The sequence below is a fragment of the Octodon degus genome, unplaced genomic scaffold, assembly GCF_000260255.1.
Source record: "Octodon degus isolate 3935 unplaced genomic scaffold, OctDeg1.0 scaffold00091, whole genome shotgun sequence".
Classification (NCBI taxonomy): domain Eukaryota; kingdom Metazoa; phylum Chordata; class Mammalia; order Rodentia; family Octodontidae; genus Octodon; species Octodon degus.
In genome coordinates, this window is record NW_004524667.1 from 3,305,295 (window position 1) to 3,332,306 (window position 27,012).

At 36.2% G+C, this 27,012-nt stretch overlaps 1 protein-coding gene across 1 annotated transcript in view; it reads right to left on the reverse strand.

The window, feature by feature from the left end:
* Cpa6 (carboxypeptidase A6) overlaps positions 1 to 27,012 on the reverse strand; it is a 352,847-nt gene that overhangs the window by 117,078 nt on the left and 208,757 nt on the right. The window contains exons 3-4 of the mRNA XM_004637530.1: positions 6,846 to 6,970; positions 1,001 to 1,115 (exon numbers count right to left, since the gene is read on the reverse strand). Of these exons, the coding sequence (XP_004637587.1) occupies positions 1,001 to 1,115; positions 6,846 to 6,970 (240 nt within the window). The remainder of the gene's footprint in view (positions 1 to 1,000; positions 1,116 to 6,845; positions 6,971 to 27,012) is intronic.

The following is a 27,012-nucleotide window of genomic DNA, read 5'->3' on the forward strand; positions in this document are numbered from 1 at the left end:
TATATAAATTTGACTTTCCAGGGCACTTTAACAGTACTCGTGTGTGCCAATGTATCTAAAACTGTTTCTTGCTTTTAATTTTCAAGCTTTTGAGTATATTGAGACAGAAAATATGAGAAAACAACTCTGAACAGAGAGTTGGTATCAAAAGAACCAGACATACTCTTAATAATGTAGCAGGATCTCATTAATTTTGTGTCCGACAGACTTTTTTTTTGGTTTAAATTAGGGAAAATATGTAAAACACACAGATTTGTTTATTTTGTTAAGAAAATATCTATCTTCTCTATTTGGAGGACTGTATATGCCTGCCACTGGGGATCAACAGGGAAGAAATGGTTTACCCTCATAGAACCTGCAGCTTATTAGGACAGAAGGACATTAGTTGAATGATCATGCAATGACGTAGTAAGAACTGTGAAAGGTATCATCTTTGTGTGCAGTGGGGTTGGGTGATAGGCTGGAGGCTCGTGGGTAGAGGGGTTTGCAACAGTTTGGGAGGGTAGAAACGTCTACCATTTTGTTTCATCTAATATTTGAAGAATGGCAAGCTGTTTTCAGATGCACAGTAAAGGATGTGGTGGTGAGGACAAGGTTTCTATGAGTTTTCTAGATAGAATAAATAACAGCATGTTTCTGTATTCTTCAAACAAAGCCTTTCCCTGAAACTCGGGCTAGCTCTACTTTCTGTGCCTTTTCAGTAAAGCCTCTACAATTATAAATTTAACACTACCTCACTCTTCCATTGTATTTCCCGTGTTCTTATAGGGCTAGACTAGGCAAATTAAGTTAAATTCAGATTATTTTGCTACTTCTTATGTAGCAATAAAAGGCTCAATGGAAGAGTTGTGTGAACTGAGCTGCCGAAGCCATGTGAGTGTTACACCTCTTCTTCCCAGGGCCAGTGTCTCCCTTCATGCTTCTTTCCCAATCCTTATGCCTAAGTGGGCAAAGGTAAACCAGTAAAAAAAAACCATGAAAAGCTCCTTTGATTACACACTTCTTCTAAGGAGTGATAAATTTCATAATTATATTCAGGGAGGGATCTTCTATTTCTCTGGATTTGCAGGCTACTTCCATTTTCCAGCGCTTTCTGAAGATCTTCTATGAGGATCCTGGATTTGAAATAATAGACACAATGAAAAGTAAATTAAGGTAAAAGGAAAATCAGGCAATTCCAAAATATAGCATCACACGTGACTGAATAAAGAAGTAGCACAAAAGTGTTCCAGTGTTTCATGATGTGGATGGAAAAAGGACTGCCAAGTTTGACATTTCTAAAAATAATAAATGTTGAGAAAACGTTCTTTTTCAGGAAATAAAAACTGCTAAGTAAATGACAAATTTAAAGTGTAAAACTATAGGTAGATGTCCTCAAATAATAGTAGTACTCCACTAATAACTACTACTGAGCATCTAGGATTAATGATGCTTTGAGCACTTATATTTACTTAGCAGAAGTGAGGAACCATGCTACACATTTCATGCACACAATCTTAATTCATTAACCTATGTGGTAGATTCTACTAGTATCTCCATTTTATAAGTGGGGAATTTGAGACTCAAAAGGATTAAAATTTTGCCAATGACATTCCGGTGTCAAATTCCAGAGCCAGGATTTGAACTTGGAATGCAGACCCAACTTCTTGTGACTCCACCTTCAGTGTGATTTAATGAAAACTGAGCCTCTACTGCTCTTCTCCTCCCTCCCTTATTCTCTTTCCTTCTGCTTCTATCTACTCACATTTGCTTCTTTACCAAGAGCCTATTTTCAGGTCATCACCAAGCACATTTGGGCCAAGACACAGAGAAAAGAGGAAAAGGACAGAAGGAGCTATATTCTCAAGTGGAAACTGAAGAAGTACCAGCTGAAAAAAAGTTATTTTGCTGCCAGTCTATATAAAAGATGCCAAGAGAAGGAAAGGCCCAGCTAGTCACATAAATGCATTGGAAACTGGAGGTTGAGCTCAGGGTGGGAATGAATGCCAAGCTCATTCAGTGGGTGGAACCAACTGCAGCTAGAGTGTGGCTTCATAAGATTCATGTCACCCTTAATGAGAATGCCATGAAGGAAGAAGGCACTTCATTCTCATACAATATTTAAAGATGTAAGATAGCCCTCAATGATGTTCCTGGGCTGACAGGTGGCTGAAAAACTTTGCTATCATGTTTTATCTTCCAAAAGAACTTGTTGCTTGGTTTAAGTGCTACTAGAATAACATGAGATAGCATCTCTGAATGACTTACAAGCCTAATCTATATAAGCCAATTAATTAAAAAGATTATCTTGAGTCACTCAAATGAATACTTTTTACTCCAAGAAGGAAGAGAATTTATTTAGAGCTATGGTGGGTATATAACAAGTTCTTTTTGACTTACTTGCTATTTATTACCTTCTGCAGACAAAGCACTAGTCAGCACTTGAACATTAGTTTATTGCTCAATTTTCTACTTTAAAATTGGAAAGAGTTTGAGAATCAAGATGAAGTGAGGTGCAGAAAGCTTAGTAAATTTTCTTGGCAGCTGCTTGCAGTGGCTTAAAATGTGAGTGGAACATTAAGTTGTCAACCAAAATAACATAAGTATTGGCATTATTTTCCTTCCCAGTGGCAAGAAATTACATGATGAGGTGCCTGGGCTGAAGAGCTTTACAATAGTGCTAAGGCAGGTGTCAAGAGCCAAATGGGTTCTATGTCAATGTCCAAGCTTTGTTGTACTACAAGAGAACCTGAAATGTTCAGAAGGATGTGGGTTTGGGTAGGAATGAGGTGGTTGTAAGCTTTCTCCACATTCCAATTATGACAGGTAATTTCAGGCATGTTTCCCTCCTGGGACTATTTCTCCTGGCTACTCTCTTCTTTCTCAGGAAATAAAGGAAAAACAGTAAGATAGAGTTGCCCAATTTGGCAATTTCACAAACATCTTCTAAATGTCCAGTTTAAAAGGTTTATTGTATTTTGTTACAGCAGCCCCAGCACACTCATGCAGGCTCAGTACCCTAGACTGTACCCCAATACAAGCTCCAAGAGGCTGAGCTTATAATTAAAACAACTATATTGAAAAACATGGCCCACCCTCATTTTCTTTCTCCAACAGTTTACCAGAATATGGATGATGAACTGTGAAATAGAGCATCAAAATGATCTTTTAAACAGTTGTGTTTTCTTAGTTCCTTACAGTTGGTTAAGATTCTTACCCAGCTGGGTACACTCGTATGACTAGAGGTACTGAAAACTTTCCAAGAGATGTCATCACTCAGTGCAAAACTACCATCTCAAAGCTTCCAAGGTAGTGAAGTGTCATCAAAAATGGAAATTTGATTGCCAAGTTTCAGCCATTTTTGAAATGCCTGAATTAACGGCAGAATGAGTCATCTCATGGAGAGGTGTTGACCACCTAGGGGCCATATACATAGGGTCACATTATCTCTGCTTTATAGTTCACTGTAGTGATACATTATACATAGTCGTACAGAACAAATGATAATCTTTTGAAAATACCTCAGGCTACAATAATAAAAGTCAGTGAAAAGGATCTCTACCTGCTATGCCTGTGGAATTTAATTGACTCTTACATGTTATTATCTTGGGAGCAACAAAATGAGTAATTCTAAGTGATTGTTCTTCATGAGGAGAAAACTGATTTAAAATACTCATTTTTTTTAGACTTTAGACTCTGTGACATGAAGTGTGATATTTTATTCTATATTGGTTCCACATGACCTATATTTAATGGCAGAAAATAGAGACTTGTTAAAATAACTGGTATTTTTTTTCCTACTGAACAATAATTAACGAAGCATGTGAGTTGTTACTGGGTACCTATAGATATAATTGCCAGGTTCTTTCTTGCCAGGCATTCACAGAATCAGAGCATGCATTCAAAGCTACAGCAAAGACTAAAATGTATCCAATATGAACAATAGTTTTATGCATAGTGGTGATTATATTTAGAAGCAAAGCTGAACTACCTTTCTACAGAAAGCATATCAGTATTTTAACAAGGCAGCAAATGTCCTTTTGGCAAGGCAGTGTTTGTGTGAACCAGGATGCCACTGCCATTTGCACCCTGTGGTACAGGCTTTCAGAAGGTGCAGGCCCCTTACAGTTGACTCTCGGGGGCATCAGGTCACTCAGGTGTCCCGGTACACCAGGGGCCATCTGCCAGTTTTGACAGTATAATGACCTGTTAACATTTTGGTGTAGTTGAGAGTAGTTATTTACAGTTTTGCCTCTCAGCCCTGAAATCCTAAGAAATGGATTCCCAATGAAAGGAAAGCCATTCCTTTCCGTTTCGTTTGTCCATCACACTACTCTTCCTCTTTCCTGGTCCTCTGCTAGTCCTCTTCTCTCCACCATCCCTCTTTCCTGTGCACACTCTATTCCACTGTTGACAAACTTCCAATGTCATCCTCTGTTCAGAGGACTATCCATTTCATATTCTTGGACTTCATATTCTTCCACTTAAGTCAATTGGAAATCTGACTCTTATGACATACTTTCTTTTTGGCTATCTCCACACTCTCTTCCTATCTAATATGGACCAAAAGGGAGGGAAGTTATTGTTCTCCTGGAATCTTATCTCTGCTTCTGCACTGATCTTCTAACTTCCAGGAAAATCTCTTCTTCCTTCTTTGTGGTGCAACTCACTGTTACCTTTCTTTAATTCTTGGCTATACTCTTGACCTATGCTCTTGTCACCAACAAAGGAGATTCAAAAATGTTGTCATTCTCTAGTGATTTAGACCTGCTTCCCCTCCTCCTCTCCTTTCCCCTCCCCCTCTCAGTGTTCATATTGAAAAAAATCCTTAACTCTGTATCAGAACTATCTTCTGTCTTCTCAGAAGCAATGAGTTTTATTGGTTTTCACCTCATATTTTCCCCAACAATAGTTTTCAAAACCTGTTTTGCAAAAAATGCTTGGTAGATAATCATGCTTACCCCACTTAGAAAATCTCCAGCTATTATCTTCAATTTATAATTTTTTCTTTGCAATTTTTTTTGGTTTTGCCTTTTTGAGACAAGTTTTCACTACATAGTTCAGGCTGGCCTTGGACTCACTTTGTAGCCCAGACTGGCTTTGAACTCATAGCAGTTCTAGGGCTGGCTAGCTAGCTCAGTGGACTAAAGTGCATGCTTAGGCAGAGCACATCAGCCAGGGTTTGATCCTCAGTGTGCCATGCTGGCCTTGCCCCCAAGGCATGCTGATATGGCGACTGAGACTGGGCATGGTGGTATGCACCTGCAATCCCAGCACTTGGGAGGCTGAAGATAGGAGAATCACTACAAGTCTGATCTATGTAGTGAGACCCTGTAGACCCTGTGCCAAATACATTTTTTAAAAAATGCTGAACTCATAGAAGCCCTTCTGCCTCAGTCTTCTGAGTGCTGGGATTAAAGGTATGGGCCAGCACATCCGGCCTTTCTTTGCAATCTTCAGCAGACCCACTTTTACTTCTTCAGCCTTAGAGGACAAGGTATCCTTCTTATTCTTCCAACTCACCCCTCCACCTGTGCATTGTCTGGTATTATCACCGTCTCCTTCCTCTAAAGATATGCCAGAATTTCCCCCCACTGGGACAAATATCCAATCTTCTAAGCAGTCGGTCCCAGGGGTGAGGAAAGTGCCTAAGATGGATTTTGTGATGTCAAAGGCTATATCTCCCCTTCTATTCTTCCATCGACGCTTTCTCTGCCTCCTGGATGCCTTACGCTGAGCAGCTTTCCTCTGCAACGCCCCCTCTGCCATTCTGTCCTACTTCTGAGCCAGAGCAAACTGTGGACTGAAATCTATACAAACTGTGATCCAAAACTTATCCTCTCCTCCTCTAATTTGTGAGTATTGGGTATTGTGTCCTAGTGATAAGAAAAGTAAAGACACAGTCATCGATGCCACATCTTTTTGTGCTCATGTATTCTCTGCCTCTTTCCTTATTCTAAAGGCTAAGAGCTGTAGTTTTCTCTCAGTTCTGACATTCTACTTACTTCTCTATGTGCTATTCCTAACCATCATGTGTTGTTATTAGTATTAATAACACAATTTTCATCACCAAATCCAAAAGAGGAGGTTAGTCTCTTTCTTGCTGGGTGCAATGTGACGCTTGGCTTTGGGTACCATTTCTTCTCTTGAGGTCTTTCCTTCTTTGACTCCTGTGAGTACCTAGTGCTTGCTGTTTTCTAATTGTTCTATTTCTTTAAATAAGAACACCTAAAATATCCAATCCATTCCAATCTGTTTACACAGTGAAATTCTCCAGAATATAAAAAAAACTGAGACATTTGCAGCTTCACCCTCAACAGCAAGTGGTGAGTCCAGGTAGTTTTATCATTGAAATATTTTTTGAATGCTCTCCTGACTCTACTATTCTGGTCCTAACTTAGGGCCTTGCCATCCCTTACCTGGACTCCTACTGTTATTTATTACTGGTCCTCTATCCTACAGATGTGTGGCTTCTTGCTTATACCATCCAAGGGGGCAGCACCACTCACAAGATCAGGTCTGGGATCCTCCTTCTGCTCTGACAGCTTTCTACCAACTGGCCTTCTCTGGCTGATATGACTCCTGCTGAAAGCCTTTGCCTTCCATGCTTTCTCAACACCCTCTAGGCATTACGAGCTTGCTCCCCTTTCTTCACACAGAAGTGGTAATGGGGAAATGGTTTGTGAATGTCATATCTCCTAGCTTCCATTCGATGAATAAGCCCTTCAAAGGTGACTAGAGTCACATCAGTTTTCTCATAATGAAAAATGAAAACACTCATAAGCACTTGAATAATCTTAATTCAATGGTCATTCAGGTCAATTTAGTACAGATAAATTTGGTAGCAAGCAAAAAAGAATTCTTACTTGTATTTGATGTTGGCTTCCTGGAAGAAGGCTAACAGGCCCTGGGAAGCTTTTTGGGGAATATGGACATCGGTCACTGTCCCCTCTGACACATAGACAATACTGCTGGGCTGCCACAGGTCCACCTGTAGTGCAGGAACCAACCTGTAATTTACATTCAATGTAGGTGGGGAAAGATCCATGTCACAATGTCACATGTTTTATCTTGTTTAAGTAAAATGTCATCAGACACGTTTTTGGGATTAGACTCAATGTTTATAATGTGAGGGTAAAACTTGTGTTTGATTTTGAGTTTGGGCTTTAAGTTTTATCATATCCTTACACAATTTGATCTTAATTTACAAGTAATAGTTTGAAGACTAACTCAGTTAAGCTACATGATAAAAATGAATAAAACAGTGTTAATTATAACTTTGATATTGTTTTAAAGGTATTATTGTGTAAACATTTGAATAATAGAGAGAGAGAGAGAGAGAGAGAGAGAGAGAGAGAGAGAGAGAGATTATCTTTTATCCTGCCACACAAGCAAAGTGATAGCATCAGTCACTTTTATCTTTAGTTCTGGAGATTAAAACTATGTCCTTGTGTATACTAAGCAAATGCTCTGTCAGTGACCTCCATTACCAACTCACTTTTTGACAAATTTAAATGGAATATTTTCTAGGTCGCTTCTTCTCTTCCAGCTCACACCTTTCTATAATTTCTATTCAGTCTTCACATGCCAAAAAGAACCTCCCTTTTAGATAGGCTTTGAAAGGTAGGGTAGGTCTGCTTACCATAGTTCCTAGAATTCTCATAATGTATTACTTACCTTTCCTTCACCAGAATGGAAGTTCCATGAGGGCCAAGGATTTGTGCATTTGGTTATTACCAAGAACAGTACCTTGTGCCTATTAGCAACTCAGTATTTGTTGCTTAAGTGTAGATCTGGCCCTTGTAGTTGTTTGTTACATATCCACTATGTGTTCAGTATTTTGTAGGAAAGTAAGACATATTTTTCTACCATACTTTAGTGTTTCTATTGCCTTGGTCAGTGTTTGTTCCTGGTAGAGGCTCTGCTTCATCAAAAGACTACAAGAGGGGCTGGCGAGATGGCTCAGTGGTCTAAAGCACCTACTTGGAAAAAGCTTGGCAAAGCACAGGGACCGCGGTTCGATCCCCCAGCACCACATGCCAGCCAGCCTCTCCCCCTGGTGGGCTGAGCTGGCCACACACACACACACACACACACACACACACACACACACACTAAATAAATAAATGTTAAAAAAAAAGACTACGAGACAGCAGAGAAGGAGGCACACTTTATCTTTTGCAGGAGCTTAGAGTCCATTTCCAGTAAGTACAACTGATCTTTATGTCCCCACCCCATCCCTTTCTCTTTGGGCCTCCCTCTTCCTGTGTCTTGTTCTTAGTCTTTCTTCAGGGACTTGATGTTTGCTAAGCCCTTATCTGATAAGGTTTGGTACTTTTGCTTCTGTTAGGTGTCACTTTAGAGAAATACCTCCTACCTTAAGAAAATGAATGTTTAATAGTACGATTTCATCTGGAAGAGGATATTCAGGCTTTTATTTTGTGGGCAAAAAGCCTGCCCATTTTCTTTTAGGGCAAATGACTCACTAATTTACAAGGGCAAATCTGACTCAGCTAACCAGCCAGTCTCTGATCATAGGAAAACAGAAGCGTGGGAATGTAGGGGATGCTGAGAGGTCATTTGATCCATCTGTCAGCCCTTGGGCAAGGACACATCTAAGTCTGCACCAAACTGTCCCTAATAGATATGCCTAAACAATGTCTCTTAAGTTTCCAAAAGGAGGAAAGTTGATAGCATCCTAATTTAACGATATACACATTTAGCAAGATTGTCAGACATGTTTCTAAATCTTTAAGCTGCAGCACAGCTTCATTCTTTGTCGTGTTTCATTACTTAGTGAGAAAAGCCTGTTTTCTTGCCTTCATAAGATAAAATGTGTTGCTATCTTTCACTTTCCTTTGTACAGTAGATTTTAATACTGATGATTAAATTCATCATTAGGTCTTTTCTCTAAGCCCACGACAGAGGTAGATTTTTGATATTAAGACTAACAGTATGCTGTTAATGGATACAAGAAAACTGTCCTATATTCAAGGAATAGAGAGTGACAAGTGCCTTAAAAATATGAATTTTAGGCATCCTGGAGATGAATACTATTCTCTGAAGTATATGCTAAAATAATGGTCCTTATCTTGCAGGAGAAAGTAGCTTCTCCCCTGACAATCCCAAGAAAGTAACACATCCTAATTCCAGACACAGCGAATCCTTCCTAGGAAACTAATGCCTTCATAAAGCAGTTGGCCTGAAGGACAACTAATAAAAAATAATATGCAAAATCAGAAATTTAAGATCTGGTAATATTAGCTGAGTGACATGTTTTAACATTTGAGCCTTAGCTTTCTAATACGTATTGTAAATATTAAAAAAAATCTACTTATAGTTTCTTCTGGAGGATTAATTGGAATAATGGAAGTAAAACACATACCAGAGTCTGGCACATAGCAGGAGGTGAAAAGGCATATAAAAATTGCATTGTACTGGTGTCAAAACCAGACAGGAGCATGGCACACATTCGCTCTGTCTCTGTGTCTCTGTCTCTGTCTCTGTCTCTGTCTCTGTCTCTGTGTCTCTGTCTCTGTCTGTCTCTGTCTATCTCTATCTCTTTCTCTCTCTCTCCCCCGTTCCTTTCTCTCAAAAACTAAAAACTATATACCAACATACCTAAGGCACATATTTGTAAGAATTCTAACAGCATACTAGAAAGTAGAATACGGCAGTAAATGAAAGATCATTCATCATGATCAATTAGATTTATCCCAAGGATACAAGTTTGGCTCAACACATGCAAATCAAAAAACTGAATATAGAACAACAATATAATTAAGGATGAAAAAATTCATATGATCATTTCCACAGGTATAGAAAAAGCATTTGATAAAATTCAACATCCCTAAATGATGAAAACTGAATAAATGAAGTATAAGAGGATCTCCCTCAACATAATTAGGGCTAGACGTGACAAAACCACAGGCAATATCACACTAAGTACAGAGAAGCTGAGGATATTTCTTCTAACAAAAGGAACAAGAGCAGGGTGCCTATTCTCATTACTCTTATTCATTATAGTATTAGAAGCCCTAGCAAGAGGAAATGAATAAGAGAAAGAAATGAGTCATACAAACAAAAAGGGACAAAGTAAAATTATCCCCATTTGCAGACAATATGATTCTAGGTACAGAAAATCCTAAAGGTCCACCAAGACTGTTAGAATTGATAAAAGAATCCAGTAAAGTTAAAGAATAAAAATATCACCACACAAAACTCAATAATTTTTTTTTGTTCATTATTAACAAGCATATGGAAAGCCAGGCATGAGTATACAGGCTTATAGTCCCAGTACTCTGGAGGGCTGAGGCAGGAAGATTCCAAGCTGAAGTCCAGTCTGGGCAACTAAGTGACCTAGCTAGACCCTGCTCAAGATAAAAATTATAAAAGGAACAGGGATATAGCTTATTGTGAGGTCCCTGGGTTTAATCCCAAGTACTACAAAACAAATAAACAAACAAACAAATTTAGTGATAAACAAATCTTGAAAGCAGTTTCATATACAGCAGTTACAAAAGAGGAAGAGTATGAGGAGTAAGAGAAGGAGAAGCAAGAGGAGAAAAGGGAGCTGGAAGGAGCTAGTTCAGTGGTGGAGTACTTGCTTAGCATACATGAGGCCCAAAGTTCTATCTCTAGTATCACAATAAGCAAACAAACAAACCAATGTACCAACCTAGGAATAAATTTAACCAAGAAAACAAAAAGCTCCACAAGAAAAATTACAAAATACTGAGGAAAAAATTAAAGACACAAAAATTTCTGCTTAGGTGTTATGGTTTGCATCTAGTTGACCCCCAAAGCCTCATGCAGTCATGTGGAGGCTTCCAGAGTTTGTGATTAATTAAAGCTCTAATGCTGAGATTGTGGGTGTGCATGCTTCATGTGCCCTGGGGCAATAAATTTGCATCACAATGTTAGGAGGGGAGAGAGGTTAGCTAGCCACTGAAGCCACTGCCCCTCCCTTTGTTCTTTTTGCTGTCATAAATGGCTGCCTTCTGCAGTGTACCACTCTGCCTTGGAGCCAGCTGAGTGTGGACTGAAACCTCCACTAACTGTGAGCTAAATAAACCTTTCTTTCTTAACTTTGGGTGTCAGGTATTTTGTCCCAGCAATGAGAGAAAAGTAACTGAGTCATCAGAAGTTCAAATTAGTATTGTAAAAATATCCATACTACCTAAAGCTATTTACAGATTCAGTGGAAATGCAGAAAACCACTAGTGATGTTCTTAAAAAAACTAGAAAAACAATGTAAAATTCAGATGGAAGCACAAAAGACCCTGAATAGCTAAAGCAACGTTGAATAAAAAGAACAAAGCTGGAGGCACTATGATATGTCATTTCATTTACTATAGAATTATAGTAACTAAAACAGCATGGTACTGGTAGAAGAACAAACATATATACCAAAGGCACAGAAGAGAGGTCCCAGAAATAAACCTGTGAATCTATAATAAAGTGATTTGAACAAAGGAACAAAAATCATATGTTTGGAAAAAAGGATAGACTCTTTGATAAATTATGCTTGAAAAACAGGATATCCATATGCAGAAGATTGAAATTTGACTCTTATTTCTCACTCTATACAAAAATCAACTCAAAATAAATGAAAAGACCTAAATATAAGGCCTGAAACTATGAAGCCACTACAAGAAGATGTAAGAGAACTATTTGAAGGCATAAGCATAGGAAATGGTTTTTAAGAAATGCCCCTAACAGTACAAGGAACAAAGGCAGAAATAGACAAACTGGATTACAGCAAAGCAAATAGAAAAAATTTACAGCAAGTAGAAGAAAATGAGAGAAAATGTTTGATAGTGATTTATCTGACAAAGAATTAATATCTAGAATACACAAGAAAATAAAAAGCTTGACAATAAAAAACCAAATAATCTAATTTTTAAAAATGGGCAAATGAAACAAACTAGACACACATGTGTAAAAATAAACCAGACCCACATGTGTAAATATCATATTGTCTCCCTAGTGTAAGAACTTGAAAGAAGAAATAAAAAAATGAAAGGTATGACATAGTTAAATGGAAAGCAAGAACATAAGGATTAACAACAAACAGAGAGAAAGGAGAAAAGTTAGGAAATATGGCAGGGGCAAAACCATACATTTATATAAACAAGATGGTTAAGGCAATGGTCCTAAGAATCTTCATCAGGTTTTTTAAAATAGCACTTAATGGGTAGAATTCTCACCCTAACTAACTATATAGGCTGATATCTGTGAACTAAGCAACTAAACTGAGGATAGTGATGTGTAATACTAAAACCATGCTTGGAATACCTATCATTTTGGTCTTCTAAATGTATGCTACTTCTAATGTCCTATCAAATATTGCTATACTCTCTTTAAAGTAAATGTTTGTAGAAAAAAAGGTAATAAAAGAAAACAAGAGACAAGAAAAAAAGTCATAGGATCATACTGCTACAATGTTGTATATGTTTTGATTTCTAAATTTCTGTCTAAAAATACATATTTTTTTAACATTCTATAGGTATTTAAAGTTTAGAATATCCATGGATGTTGGAAAATAGCAGTTCCATATTATGGCTAAGGCGTTTGATATTCAGATAGCTAGTGATGTTAAGCTCAACAGCTTTTGTTACAGGTTAATAATATCATGAAGCTTCTCTTCTGGATGTTTAACAACTAAATTTTGCAGATCAAAAATTAGAGAAAAAGAGGGGCTACAAGGATAGCCAATATTTTGGCCCAAGCCCTTCAAGATCAGTGAGGACTCAGGACATAAGAAAACCTGTGCTGTGACATCTTGTAACTCAATGGTGTTCCAAATTTTTTGATCAAGGAAATTATAGGGCCACAGAGGAAAGTGACTGATGATTTATAGTGTGCCTTAGAGAGAAAAAAACTCTCTCAGGCTTTCACAGAGAGCAAATTGCTCAAGCAATGGCCACGACTCATCCAAATGGCTGACACTGACAAAAGATCTACAAGGTGTTATACATGGTTTCAGGGTAAATCCTGAGGTGATTTAACTGACCTTGTCACGTATAAAAGTTACATTTTTACTTAAGTAGGTCTTGCTTTAACTTGGTCTTAACTATCCAGCAGAAAAGTATAACCACAAGTTATAAAAAGTAATGTCATATTAGTGTGTTGAACTGTAAAAAGCTCAAGTCAACAACTTCAGACAATTGCCAGTTCTTCTGATAACCCACTGCTATTATGGACTATTGGACTATATTGGGTTATTTTGCTGAATTCAAGTACCTACCATATTTGAACTGGCATCAAGTATGAAAAGGTCCTTTAAAGACTTCTCCAAATACAGCTTCTCTAACAACAATAGAACACCCATCTTTGACAAAACAAAACAAGGGGGATATAAATAAAGGACCATTTTGTAGTGAAAAAATATATGTATATACAAAATAGTTAGGATAGATATACAGCTACCTCCTATTAGTTCAATGAGAAGAAAGGTTTGTACTAATATTGTTTAAACAAGGCATCATTTTTTCATCTTGTCCTCTGAATAACTACTATGAAGGCAACAATATGCAATGTATTATTGTAACTGTCTTACTAACCTGCTTTGAAACTGTTTCATTGCTATTTTTCTCATTAAAATGAGTAAAAAATTGTTAAAAATGGGCAAATGATCTAAGTACATACTTTTTAAAATAAGAAATACAAATGGTCAATAAGTAGTTCACATACCAATGAGATGCCTGCACTCCCATCTTTACATTAGCACATTATTCACCGCAGCTAAGGCATAGAATCAACCTTGGTGTACATTACTGAGGGAGTGGATGAAGAGAATGTAGTATGGATACACTGTGGTGCATGGCTAGATTACTATCCACTATTAAATTCTGTGAGTCTTGCAAATTAGATGGAATTAGAAGACATTATGTTAAGTAAGATAAGTTGGGCACAGATATTATTTCAAGTTCTATCTCCTATATGGAAGTTAAAAAATACGAATTCTGAATATAGAATAGCGATTACTAGAGATTGGGAAATATGGTGGGCGAAAGGAGGTTGACAAATGGGTAACAAAACTGTTAGATAGCAGGAATAACTTCTAGTGTTTCACAGTATAAATGGGTGACTGCACTTTATAATTACTTAGGATAAAAACACTTAGAAGATAGATACATTGCATCTCCAAATATAAAGAAATGCTAACCATTCTGATTCAATCTGTGCACATGATAGACATGTGTTTTAAATCTTACACTGAGGCCCATTCATAGGTACAAGTAATACAGGTTAATAAAAAAATTTCAAATAGCTATTTTTGTTGCTATTTGCAAAGCATATGAAAGGAAAAGCTGAGAGCAGTGAGGACAAAGTTCCACTTTGTGTGTCTGGTTAAGTTGAAGAATATGATAAGGTTGTTACCCTATTCAAAGAGATTAAAACCTAGGATGGCTTTAAGGGATGGTTAATAAATTAACCAAGAATATAAACCAGGCAACAATATTTTCTATCACAAAGGTAAATAGCTTGATGAGCTGTGGAGTCTGACTCAAATTCAATCTGTGTAATTGTGGGCCAGTTCTCTAGCCCTTGATTTCTTTACTGGTAAAAGCAAGATGATAATTACAAATTCCTTGTGGATCCATATTGAAAGATGTTGCTGGTTGCTATTTTTATTTACTTTCATTACAGAAATTATATAATAGAAAATGCAATCATGACAAGTATGAATTCTAGAGCCAGGCAGCCTGGGTCTGAACACTAGTTTTGCCACTTACAAATTGTGTGACTCTGGACAATTCACTTTAGTAAGCTCTGCTTTTCTCTTCTTCAGTTTCCTTGCTTATAGAATGGGATTATGCACAGTATATTTTTCATAGATTAGGCTCAATATATATATAACCTAAAGGAGTGCCTGATGAAATAGGCTATTCATTGAAATGATAGTTAAATAAAAACAAAGTATAAAAAGTAAAGCCATATTAATATGCTGAGCTGTAAAAGACTCAAGTCAACAACTTCTGACATTGCCAGTCTTATGGAAAACCACTACTATTATGGACTACTGGACTATGTTGGAATATTTTGCTGAATTCACACATCTTCAATATGGAAATGACAATGGAATACCCTTCTCTGACAAAACTAAACAAAAAAGGGGGATACAAATGAATGATCATTTTGTATCTGTATATTCAAAATAGTTAGGATAGATATGCAGCTACATTCTCTTAATTCAATGAATAGAAAGAGTTGTTTGTAAACAGGATATCATGTCTGCATCTTGTACAATGAATAACCACTAAGACAATAATATGCAATGTATTAATTATTGAAACTGTCCTACTAATTGGATTTGAAACTGTCTCATCACTATTTGTTTCTCAATAAAATTATTAAAAAGCCAAGCCCCTCCAAAATAAATAAAATGATAGTTTAAATTTTTTTTATTTCTTTGCCATTAAAACATCTTCATTCAAGGATGAATTAATTAATTCATAACTAATTTTATGTGACTAATTTTATAGTTCTTGCTTGTTATGGTATGCTTATTTCTTGGCCTCGCCTACTTCTGAGAACCACCCTGTCTATCTTTTAGGCTCAAGGCTGCCTACAAGCTGGCTCAAATATTACTGGGACTCTTTAACCTCCAGTTTCAAGGTGAGCCCCATATATGGATTTGGGAAGACATTTGATGTGCTTCTTCAATTTATAACAGATGGCCTGTCCCTGAGCTTCCTGAATTAGCACAGAAGCATGGAAGAGGGCTATCATACTCCCTACTCACTTTTGTTTTGTGTTTATTTGGAAAAGTGTTGGTGAACTAAGGCACTTAGGTACCACAGAAGAGATCTATAAGTAAGAAAAGTTAATAACTTTGTAGTTGATTAGTGTTTAATTTTTTATTTAGTTTATATAATTAAATTAATTCAATATTCATACACATAAAATCTTAACACTGAAAAGTGCCTTCTATTAGCTACTGTTAAAATTACCTTTTTGGTTTTGGCCCATTTGGAATCTTCTTTTAGGATCCTTGTTTATTACCACTTGCAAAATTCTGCCAAATTTGGATCAAGTACCCTTGTTATCTGCTTTTACAGAACTGTTTCTTTTATATTGTCACAGTTTGATCTAGAGGGTTCCACAAAAGCCTGAGGTATTCAGAGAAGTGGCTTTTAGAAAGTGATTGGATCACTAGGGTATTATGCTCATTAATGGATAAATGCACTAATGTAGCCACAGCTGAATGTGCTGTTAGAAGTAAGGCCTGATCAGAAAAATCACTGCACTGCGGGGTGAGATCTGCAAAAGTAGTCTCCCTCCCTGGCTCCCCCTCTTCTCTGCTTTCCGACTGCTGTGGGATGAGCAGCTTAGCTTCCCCACTGGCCTGTCCACCATACTATTGCTGCCTTGGAGCCTTTGAGCCATGGATAAGACTGTGGGACAAAAATATACCTCTCTTTAAAGCTGTGGGTATTGGGTGTTATTTCTTAGGGTGAGGAAAGTGACTAAGACACACAGTCCACAACCTTTAGATTCTATGATTGTTCTAGGCCTGAATTAATAAACTGTAACAAACCAGATGATTTGAAATGAATATATTCTTTCACAGCTTTGGAGTCCAGAAGTCTAGCATTAAGGAGTTTAGTAAAACTGTGCTCCCTCTGAAGGTTCTAGGACAGATTCCTTATTTGCTTCTTCTAAGTACTGATGGTTACAGGCATTGCTTAGCTTGTGGTCACATCACTACAATCTCTGCTTCTTTTCTTACACAATCTTCTTACCTATTTATTCCTTTTCTATCTATAGATACTTGTCTTTAGATTTAGTGTCCTCCTGGGTAGTCCAGGATGATTTCATCTTGAAGTTCTTAAGTACTTCTGAAAAAAGCCTTTTCCAAATTAGGCCACAAACAGGTTTTGGTTAGAACAGCATATCTTTTTCAGGGACCCAGGTCAGCCCATTATAGTTGTCATACTAACATCTATGCTAGTTTCCTAATTTTTGTTCTCCTTACTATAAAATTGATAAGATGGTTCATTCAGATTTTACCCTCTCACCCCATTTTTTCAATTAATAAATCCTTAATTTTGATTTTTTTCATTTAGTTGCAATCTTAGATCATGCTTCTTCTTAGGCTGCAGTACTGCACTCTTTTCTGCTGGCCATAATGACCATTTTAATCACATAAATAATTTTTTTGTATGTATTATTTGTCCTTGTTCTACTTCTGATGATTTGTACACATTTTAAATATTAGTAGGATGCTGAAGGGAAACATTCTGGTAATACATTTTGATCTTCTGTAAACCAGAGACATGTAGAGAATTGCTAAAATTCTGGGGTTAATTTTACCTATCCTCTTATTGTTTGTAAGTGCAGAAACAATTTTCAAGTTATTGCTCTTCTAAAGCAATAACCTAACAACCCCAACAAAATGCCCTGGAATTTAAGCAGCTAAATTTCTTGATTTTCCCTTAAAGAAAGTGAAAATGTATTAACCAACAATTAGGCATTAAATTAACCTTTTTTTTTTTTTGGTGGAACCAGGGATTGAACTCAGGCTCTTGCGCTTGCCAGGGAAGTGCTTATTCCACTGAGCCATCTCCCTGGCCCCCAAGTTAACCATTTTAATTAGTGAGGGACCTAACATTTTCTACTGCTATAATAATATAAGACTCAATAATTCACACATGAAAGAAGTTTATTTCTACTCACACTTACCATGGAGAATTCCAACATGAAGTCACCTGTAAATACTTCATGTTTAAACACATGGATGGTGGGAGGACAAATTAGTAGTTCATGATAGAAAAACATGAGAGGCAGCCTGGTTTGAGAACTTCCCATTATTGTGGCAACTAATCTGATCCTGTGAGAACTCAACCACTATGATAATAATTAATTCATTCATACATGTATTATAAAGATATTAATCCATTTATAAGGGTTGCTTTCCATGACCCAAATACTTTCCACTTGGCCCTATCTTCCAATAATTCCACTTAGAGAAGTGGAATTCCAACATAGGAACTTTTGGGGAAACACTAAAGACATAGCAGTATCCACTAGTGGAATAAAAATAATTAGATCAGTCTAAATGAAAGCATTTCATAGGAATATAAACTTCTCTACAACAGAGATTAATGCTACTAGCTTGAATACTAGTTATCAAACAATCATTCTTTCTACAACACTAGGTAAAAATCAGAAAGTTTTGGAACATTTTGTTTTGGTACTCAAGTTTCCTCCCTAATTCTCCCGAAGATTTTTTTTTCTGTATTTAGGACAGGGTGTACACGGTCTACAGGGTCTCACTGTGTAGATAAGACTCAGCGATTCTCTTATCTTCAGCCTTCCAAGTGCTGGGATTATAAGCGCACACCACCACACCATCTCAATTACCATCTCAGTGTGCACTGTGGGTGGGCCGGCACTGCACACCTGGGATAGAACCTGGGCCACTGTGCTCTGACTAAGCAGACACTTTAGTCTGCTGAGTTATCAGGCTGGCTCTCTCTTGAAGAATGAATGCAAATATTCTTAATTCTATAGTATATCTCATTTATCAAAACAAAGTGCTGAGGTGACAACAATTGTGAAAGAATTGCTCGGCACAGCTAAAGAAGACATAGATTAAAAACAACAACAAAATAACAAAAAAGAAGACATACATTAAAAAATAGAGAATAGAAAAATGATGGATATATTGAACAATACATGAAAGAATTAGGATATATGAAACTGTAGGGATCCATTGGTTTCTCAGTGTGATCCATTGTACCCAGGAAGAAACAGTGGCAGGAATGAAGAAAAGATAGACAAGAAGACAAAAGCTGGTTAGGTGGTGCCTTGTCTTCTCAGTTGGTGAAATGACCCACTGAGCCATAGTATAGAAGCAACGTGACACTAGGTTGCTTGGTGACTACTAGTTGACATTGACCAGTCAGGATGCTTATCTCAGGACTGAGGTAGCTTGACTGCTTTAGGGATTGAGGCCTACTTCAGCTTTCACACAATTGTCCAATTTTCCAGATTCCATAGCTTCCAACATGAACCAGATTCAAACAGATACTCAGGACATTAAGAATTCCACTGAAAGCTGGCAAAACCCCTTGGATGAAACTGAAGATAGAATTTCAGACTTTGAAGATAGCATTGCAGCTAGTGAACCTGAAAGGAAAGATCTCTTAAAAATAACAAGGATCCAGGAAGTAAAATCCAACAGTTGAAAGATAATGCAAAGAAAAACAATATAAGACTATCAGGATTCAACAAAACAGCTGGAGCCAACACAAATGACATAAGACTGTAGAACTAGTAGTAGAAAATTTCCCATGCATAGGAAAAGAATATGACACACAGTAAGTGGGGCATATAGAACTCCAGCTAGCCATACTCAAAATAAATCTTCACCTGGACACATAATAATCAAGATCCCAGAAACTGAGCAAAAGAACAAAATATTAAAAACTGTTAGAGAGAAGAAACAGATCACTTGTAATGTAAAGCCCATCAGAATCATAGCAGATTTCTCAACACAGACCATAAAGTCAAGAAGAGTTTGGAGTGAGATATTTCAGGTGATAGAAGGCAACTTCCAACCCAGACTTATGTAACCTAAACAACTATCTATCAAATTTAATGGAGAAGGGACCGGGGAAATGGCTCAGTAGAAAAAGTGCTTTCCTGGCAAGTGCAAGGGCCTGAGTTCAATCCCTGGTTCCGGAAAAAAAAAATTAATGGAGAGATAAGATCCTTCCATGAACAACTGAAGACATTCATCAGAACCAAATCAACACTACAAAGCGTACTGACAGGTGTTTTAGAAAATGACAAAGATGATAATAACTTTAAGAACAGAAGAGAACCACCAAGCAGAGCAAGCAATTAAGCAAAGAGGAAAAGTAGGGATCCTATAGTAGTAAAATAACACAAAGATAAACCAATGCATATGTTATACTCATCAATGTAAACAACCTCATTTCACCAATCAAAAGAAGCAGACTGGCAAGAAAAGAAAATCCAACAATATGTGGGTGCAAGAAACACATTTAACTCAGAAAGAAATTAATAGACTGAACATGAAAGGATCAAGAAACAATACTCTATGCAACAGGAACCCAGGAAAAAGCAAGGGTAACTATTCTGGTTGCTGACAATGTCAACTTCAAACGAAGCATGATTAGAAAGATAAAAAAGGTCAGGCTGGCCAAGTAGTTCAGCAGATTAAAGCACCTGCAAGCAGGTGAGGGGCCGGGCATTTAATCCTCAGGCCTGCTATGTTGGTCCCGCCCCTGGGGTGCACTGAGACAGCAATTGAGACTGGGTCTGGTGGTGCACACCTGTAATCCTAGCACTTGGGAAGCTATAAAGAGGTGGATCACTACATGTCCGATCTAGTAGTGAGAACTTGAACACCCTATAGATCTGTCCCTAAAATAAAAAGAAAGAAAGATAGATAAAGAAGGTCATTAGATACTTATTAGGGGAAAACTACAAGAGGAAGAGATAACAATTATAAATATATATGTACCTAATGTAGGAAGCACTCAAATATAGAAGACAAATTTTGACAGACATGAAAAATCAAATGAGCAATAATATAACTACCCAGAGACTTTAACACCCCACTAACGCAAAGAGATGGATCAACTATGCAAAAAATCAGCAAACAAATAACAGAACTAAATCAAATTTATGAAGAAATGGACTTTAATTAGAGCATTCCACCTCCCAGTGTCAGAATATATATTCTTCTCAGCTGCACATGGGACATTCTCCAAAACAGATCATGTTCTGGAACATAGAACATGCTTAAGTAAATGCAAAGAATTGAAATTATCCCATATATATTGTCTGACCATAGTGTAATGAAACTGAAAATTATTGATGAAAGAAACAACAAAAACTCCATAAACACATGGAAACTAAGTAATATTCTTCTGAACAATTAATGGTTCACAGATGAAATTAAAGAAGAAATTAAACAATGTTTACAGTCAGGTGAAAATGCAGATACAACTTAATAAAATTTATAGTGGTAAATTCTTACATCAGGAAAATAGAACAAGGCTAAGTAAACAATCTTATGTTGCACCTCAATCTCCTAGAAAAAGAAGAGTGTTAAACCCAAAGCCCAAAGAAGGCAGGGAATTATAAATATCAGAACAGAAATGAAGATAATGGAGTCAAAGAAAACAATACAAAGAATTAATGAGTCAAAGAGTTGGTTCTTTGAAAAAATAAATAAAATTGATAAACCCCTATCCAACCTTGTCAAAAAAGAAAAGTTCAAATTTATGCAGTAAGGAATGAAACGTGTAAAGTCACTATAGACACTAGAAATTCAGAAGTTCATCAATACCTGTTTCCAAAATGTTTACTCTCATAGGATGGAAAACACAGAAATGGACAGATTCCTAGGTACATACAAAGTACCAAAGCTGAATCAAGAAAATATAAAAATTCTGAGAAACCCAATATCAGTCAATGAAATTTAAAATGTAATAAAAACCCTATCAACAAAGAAAAGCCCAGGTCCTGAGGGATTCACAGCTGAATCCTACAAGAAATTTAGAGAAGGTTTAATGCTAATTCTTTTCAAAGTATCCAATGAAATTGGAAAGGAAACAAAGTAGTGGTATACTACATTATGGATTTGCATATATTAAACCATCCCTGCATTCCTAGGGTAAATCCTTCTCTGTCATGATGTATAATCTTCTTGATGATTTGCTTAATTCTATTTGCTAGTATTTACTGATGATTTTTGAATCTATGTTCATCAATCAGATAGGCCTGTAGTTCTCTTTTTTTGGTTGAGTTTTTCTTTGATTTTGTGATCAGAGTAGTACTGCTTCCAGGAACGAGTGTGGGAGTGTCAAAGACAAAAATCACATAATAATCTCAATAAATGCAGATAAAGCTTTTTAAAAAGTATAACACTCATTCATGATAAAATACCTACAGAAAATTGGAATAAATGGTCTTTACCTCAACCTCATAAAAAAAATCTATGACAAAGTAATAGTCAACATCATACTAAATGGACAAAAATTGAAAGCCTTCACTTTAAAATCAGGAACAAGACAAGGATGTCCACTGTCAGCACTCATGTTCAACATAGTTTTGGAAACATTAGACAGAAGAGTTAAATAAGAGGAAAAAAAGTAATAATGATGGGAAAGAAAGAAGTGATATCATTTTTTGCAGATGACATGATACTCTACATGACTATAAATATACTCATCCATCTATTCTTTGACAAAGGGGCCAAACATATTCACTAGATGAAATATAGCCTGTTTAATAAATGGTGCTGGCAAACAAGCTTTCTACATGCTGAAGGCTAAAAATAGACCCATGCACAAAACTACAATCAAAATGGATCAAAGATTTATATTTATTTTTTTTCAAAGATTTAAATTTAAAACTGAAACAAATCATCTTTTAGAGGAGAAAATAGGTAGAAATCTTAAGGACACAGGCATTGGTAGACAGTTTATGCACAAAAATCAAACTGCACAAAAATACTAAAAGAATAAAAAACTGGGATATCATCTTTCCAAAAAGTTTCTACATGGCAAAAGAAATCACCAACAGAGTAAAGAGAAAACCCATGGATTGTGAAATAATTATAGTGGACTATCCCTCAGACAAAGGACTCCTATCTAGAATATATAAAAATTGAAAAAAAATCAGGCCTCAAAAATTAAAGACCCAACCCAAAAATGGGCATGTGAGATAAATATACACTTCACAAATGAAGATATACAATGGGTAAATAAATGTATGAAAAAATGTTCAACATCACTGATCATTTAAGAGATGCAAATTTAAACAACACTAAGATACCATATAATGCCAGAAAGAATGGAATGGCTGTTTTAATATTTAAATCTTTGATCCATCTTGACTTTAGTTTAGTTAGTGGTGATAGATATGGGTCTCATTTGAGACTTTGTCATGTGAAAAGCCAGTTTTTCCAGCACCATTTGTTAAAGCATCTATCTTTCTTCCAGTGGACATATTCCGCCCCTTTGTCAAAGATAAAGTGGCTGAGTGTGTTTGTCCGTGTCTGTATCTTATAATGTGTTCCACTGATCCTCACATCTGTGTCTGTGAGTATCATGCTGATTTCAATATAGTACCATTGTTGCATAATTTTAAGTCAGGGATTGTAATGCCTCCTGCCTTTCCTTTGTTGCCTAGAATTACTTTTGCTATTCCAAGTACCATTATTCTGGTTCCAGATGAATATTAGATGTGTTTTCTCTAGTTTTGTGAGGTACCCTAATGGTACTTCAATTGTGATTGCATTAAACTGTGTAGCAGTTTTGGAAGTATAGCCTTTTTTTTTTGTGGAACTGGGGATTGAACTCAGGCCCTTGCACGTGCCAGGGAAGCACTTATTCCACTGAGCCATTTCCCTGGCCCCAGTATGGCCATTTTCATTATGTTCAGTCTTCCTACCCATGAACAGACATAGCTTTCCATTTTCTGATATCTTCTCGGATCTCCTTTTTGAGAATACTATAGTTTGTAATGTATAGATGTTTTACTTTCTTTGTTAGATTTATTCCTAAGTATTTCTTTTTTTGGATGTTATTGTGAAAGGTGTGGTTTCCCTAATTTCTCACTAGTGTTTGTTGTTTATGTACAGAAATGCTATTGATATTTGTATGTTGACTTTGTATCCAGTTATGCTACTCAATTTGGTTATTAAATCTGCAAGTCTAGTGGAGGGTCTTTGGGGTCTTCTACAGAGAGTGTCATGTTATTTTCCTTGTCTAGTGGGACTAGAATGTAGTGATTTTTAAAAAATTTCCTTTGATCATTCTTGGTTCAAAGTTCATATTGTCTCCAAATGGAGTAGCTACTTCTGCTTTTTTTCTGGGTTTTTGTCCCATGGAATATTGTTTTCCATCCTTTGAATTTCACTCCATGAATATCCTTTTCAGTTAACTGTATTTCTTGTATACAGAATATTGTTAAATTTTGTTTCAGGATCCATTCCATCAGTCTGCTTCTTTTGATTGGTGACTTGAGGTTATTACATTGATGGTTATAACTGGTATGTACTGTCTTATCTTCATCATGTTATTTTTCTGCCATAGGTTCCCTACTTATACCCTTTGTTTAATTACTTGTTTCTTGATGGCTCTTTTTATTGTTGCTCTTGAAGTCATGCTCATTTTCATCTGTCTGTACAATATCTTTCAGTACTTTCTGTAGGGTTTATTTGGTTGTCATGAATTTCTTTACTTGTTCTTTGTCATGGAAGAAGTTTACTTCTCCATTAATTTTGAAAGATGGTTTCGCAAAGTACATCAATCTGGTTTGGAAGTTGTTTTCTTTCAAAACCTCAAATATCTTACTCCAAGCTCTTCTTGACTTGATGGTTTATGCTGAGAAATCTGCCAAGATTCTGACAGGCTTTCCTTTATTGGTGATAGATGTGTTCTTTTCTCTAACAACTTTGAATATGTTGTTCTTTAGCTGAATTTCTGGTGTATTGATTATTTTTTTCCTCATGTAAACTTTATTAAAAATTATGTGAAACAGAAATCATATTAAAAATCCAGATGCAATGAAAAATAGAAAAAATATGCACATGAGTACATATTAAAACTTTAAAATTTAGGGTCATAATGCCTTTGTTTCATTTTATTCCTAAGATCACTCGGTAAAGCATAACAATATATGGTGAATCATTTAGTGCATAGTATAGATCAAGATAGACTTTTGGTAAATTGTATTACCATTTAAAAATCTATCCGGCAAAAAAGTATAAAAACGAAGTATAAAAAGTAAAGCCATATTAATAGTCTGAGCTGTGAAAGGCTCAAGTCAACAACTTCTGCCATTGCCAGTCCTATGGAAAACCCACTACTACCATGGACTACTGGACTATATTGGAATATTTTGCTGAATTCATGCACCTATGATATTTATTTATTTATTTTCATCACAACATTGTTTATTATGTGAATTTTGTACAATACAAACAAAAATACAGAAATGCAATATATGTATGATATTTAAATTACGATCTAATACCCTTCTCTGACAAAACCAAACAAAAAAAGGGGATACAAATGAAGGACTATTTTGTATCTGTATATTCAAAACAGGATAGATATGCAGCTATTTTCTCTGAATTAAATGAATAGCAAGATTGTACTAATAGTGTTTGTGGACAGGATATCATGTCTGCATATTGTACAATGAATAACCACTAACAAGATAACAATATGCAATGTATTGATTATTGACTGTCCTACTAATCGGTTTTGAAACTGTCTCATTGCTATTTTTTTATCAATAAAATTATTAAAAAAAAAAGAAATTTCAGAGTCGGGGAGATGGCTCACTATAATCGCATGCCTGGCAAGTGTGGGGGCCTGAGTTCAATCCCCAGTTCCAGAAAAAAAAAAAAAGAAAGAAAGAAATTTCATGCATGTGACTTTCAAGTTCTTCCATTTCCCTGTCTCTTGAACTTGTTTTTGTTGTGCTGGAGGTCTAAGATTGCCTTTTGCTCCTCTGTTTTGACATTTTTCAAGTTCTCAAATTTCACCATGGCTCAGTGTCACTCCCATGATGGTGTAGAATGGGGGCAGTTCACAGCTCATCAAAACTCCCAAATTGCTTATTACTCAGATTCTCTTCCATAATGGTGGGGAAACTATTTAAGTTTTTAAAAATTAATTTTAACATCAATTTTGTACAGTTTATAAAAATCTAGCTCAGAATCTTCAAATTGGAGGGCTACATGACCTATCAACTAGATCTTCATCTTGTGAACAATTCTAAGAATTGGAACTTGTTTTTTTGCCTCTCAGCTGCCTGGCAGAAGAGGTTGATTTTCAAAGGTCATAGCCATGGTAACTATAACCCATTCATTCACTGTTTACTGAAAGCCTAACAGAGTATAAGCCTGAGTGCTGAGAATACAATAACAAATAAGACACCACTCTGTCCACATGGACCAAGTATACAACTTACATGCATTGTGATTCATTTATAGAAAGAAGATATAGCATTTTTCTACCATATTTGGAAAGGTAGGTTGCAATTCCTTCTCACGAGAGGTGTTTCCTATGCATAACACTTAATAGCCTGTCAGGTGACATGATGAAATTCTGGTTAATTTATAGTTGTGTATCATACCATGCAGAGGAGAGGATCAAGATTTGGAGCCTCAAGTCAGAAGTTGGGTTTGACACTGTAGCATAAAATGAGAACCTTCTGAAAATAATAGCCTTCATTTAAGAGTGGAATAAAAATTTCTACACCAATAAAATTGAACAAATGTGTTGGTTTATAAATGGTGTCAGTGTGTCCCACAGAGGTTCTATTTTAAAAGGCTGTTCTCCAGTGTGGTAGTCTTGAGATAGTAGTACCCTTAAGAGCAGGACTTAATAGAAAGTAATTAGGTCATTGGGATTATGTTTTTTGAAAAATAAATTGCCACAGAAGTAACAAATTTATCTCTTGACAGCTTCTTGCTTTCTGTCTCACCATGTGACTTCTCTCTCTCTCTTTCATGCTTCCCCACTGTGATGCAATCTACTATATCATAATATAACCACTAGTTGCTCATCAGAAGCTGAACTGTGGCTGCCTGATCTTGAACTTTGAGAATTCTAAACCATAAGTTATATTAACTCTATTTGTAAAGCAGCCAGACTTAGGTTTTTGGGTACAGCAACAGATAATGGTTTAAAACAATTTTATTAATACATTTGGTACCAATAATTCCAAGATACACTCTTTAAGCCAGTCTACTCAGAATCCCATAGCTAAAGTCTTGCTGAACAAGAATTCCTATTTAAAAATTTATAAAACACATGAGCAATCAACCTCCTATAAGCAAAGTCCATATAGCAGGATTATAAACTCAAGATCTTAAGATTCTAGAGGGTTACAATGGAAAAAAATACTGGTTTAAAGTTCTAATGTCAAATGAAATGTCAAATAAGGGAATCACAGACCATTTGTAGATACTTTGCTGTGTCTCTTAATATATGTAGGTAAATATTTAAGAAAATTATTGAGAGAAAG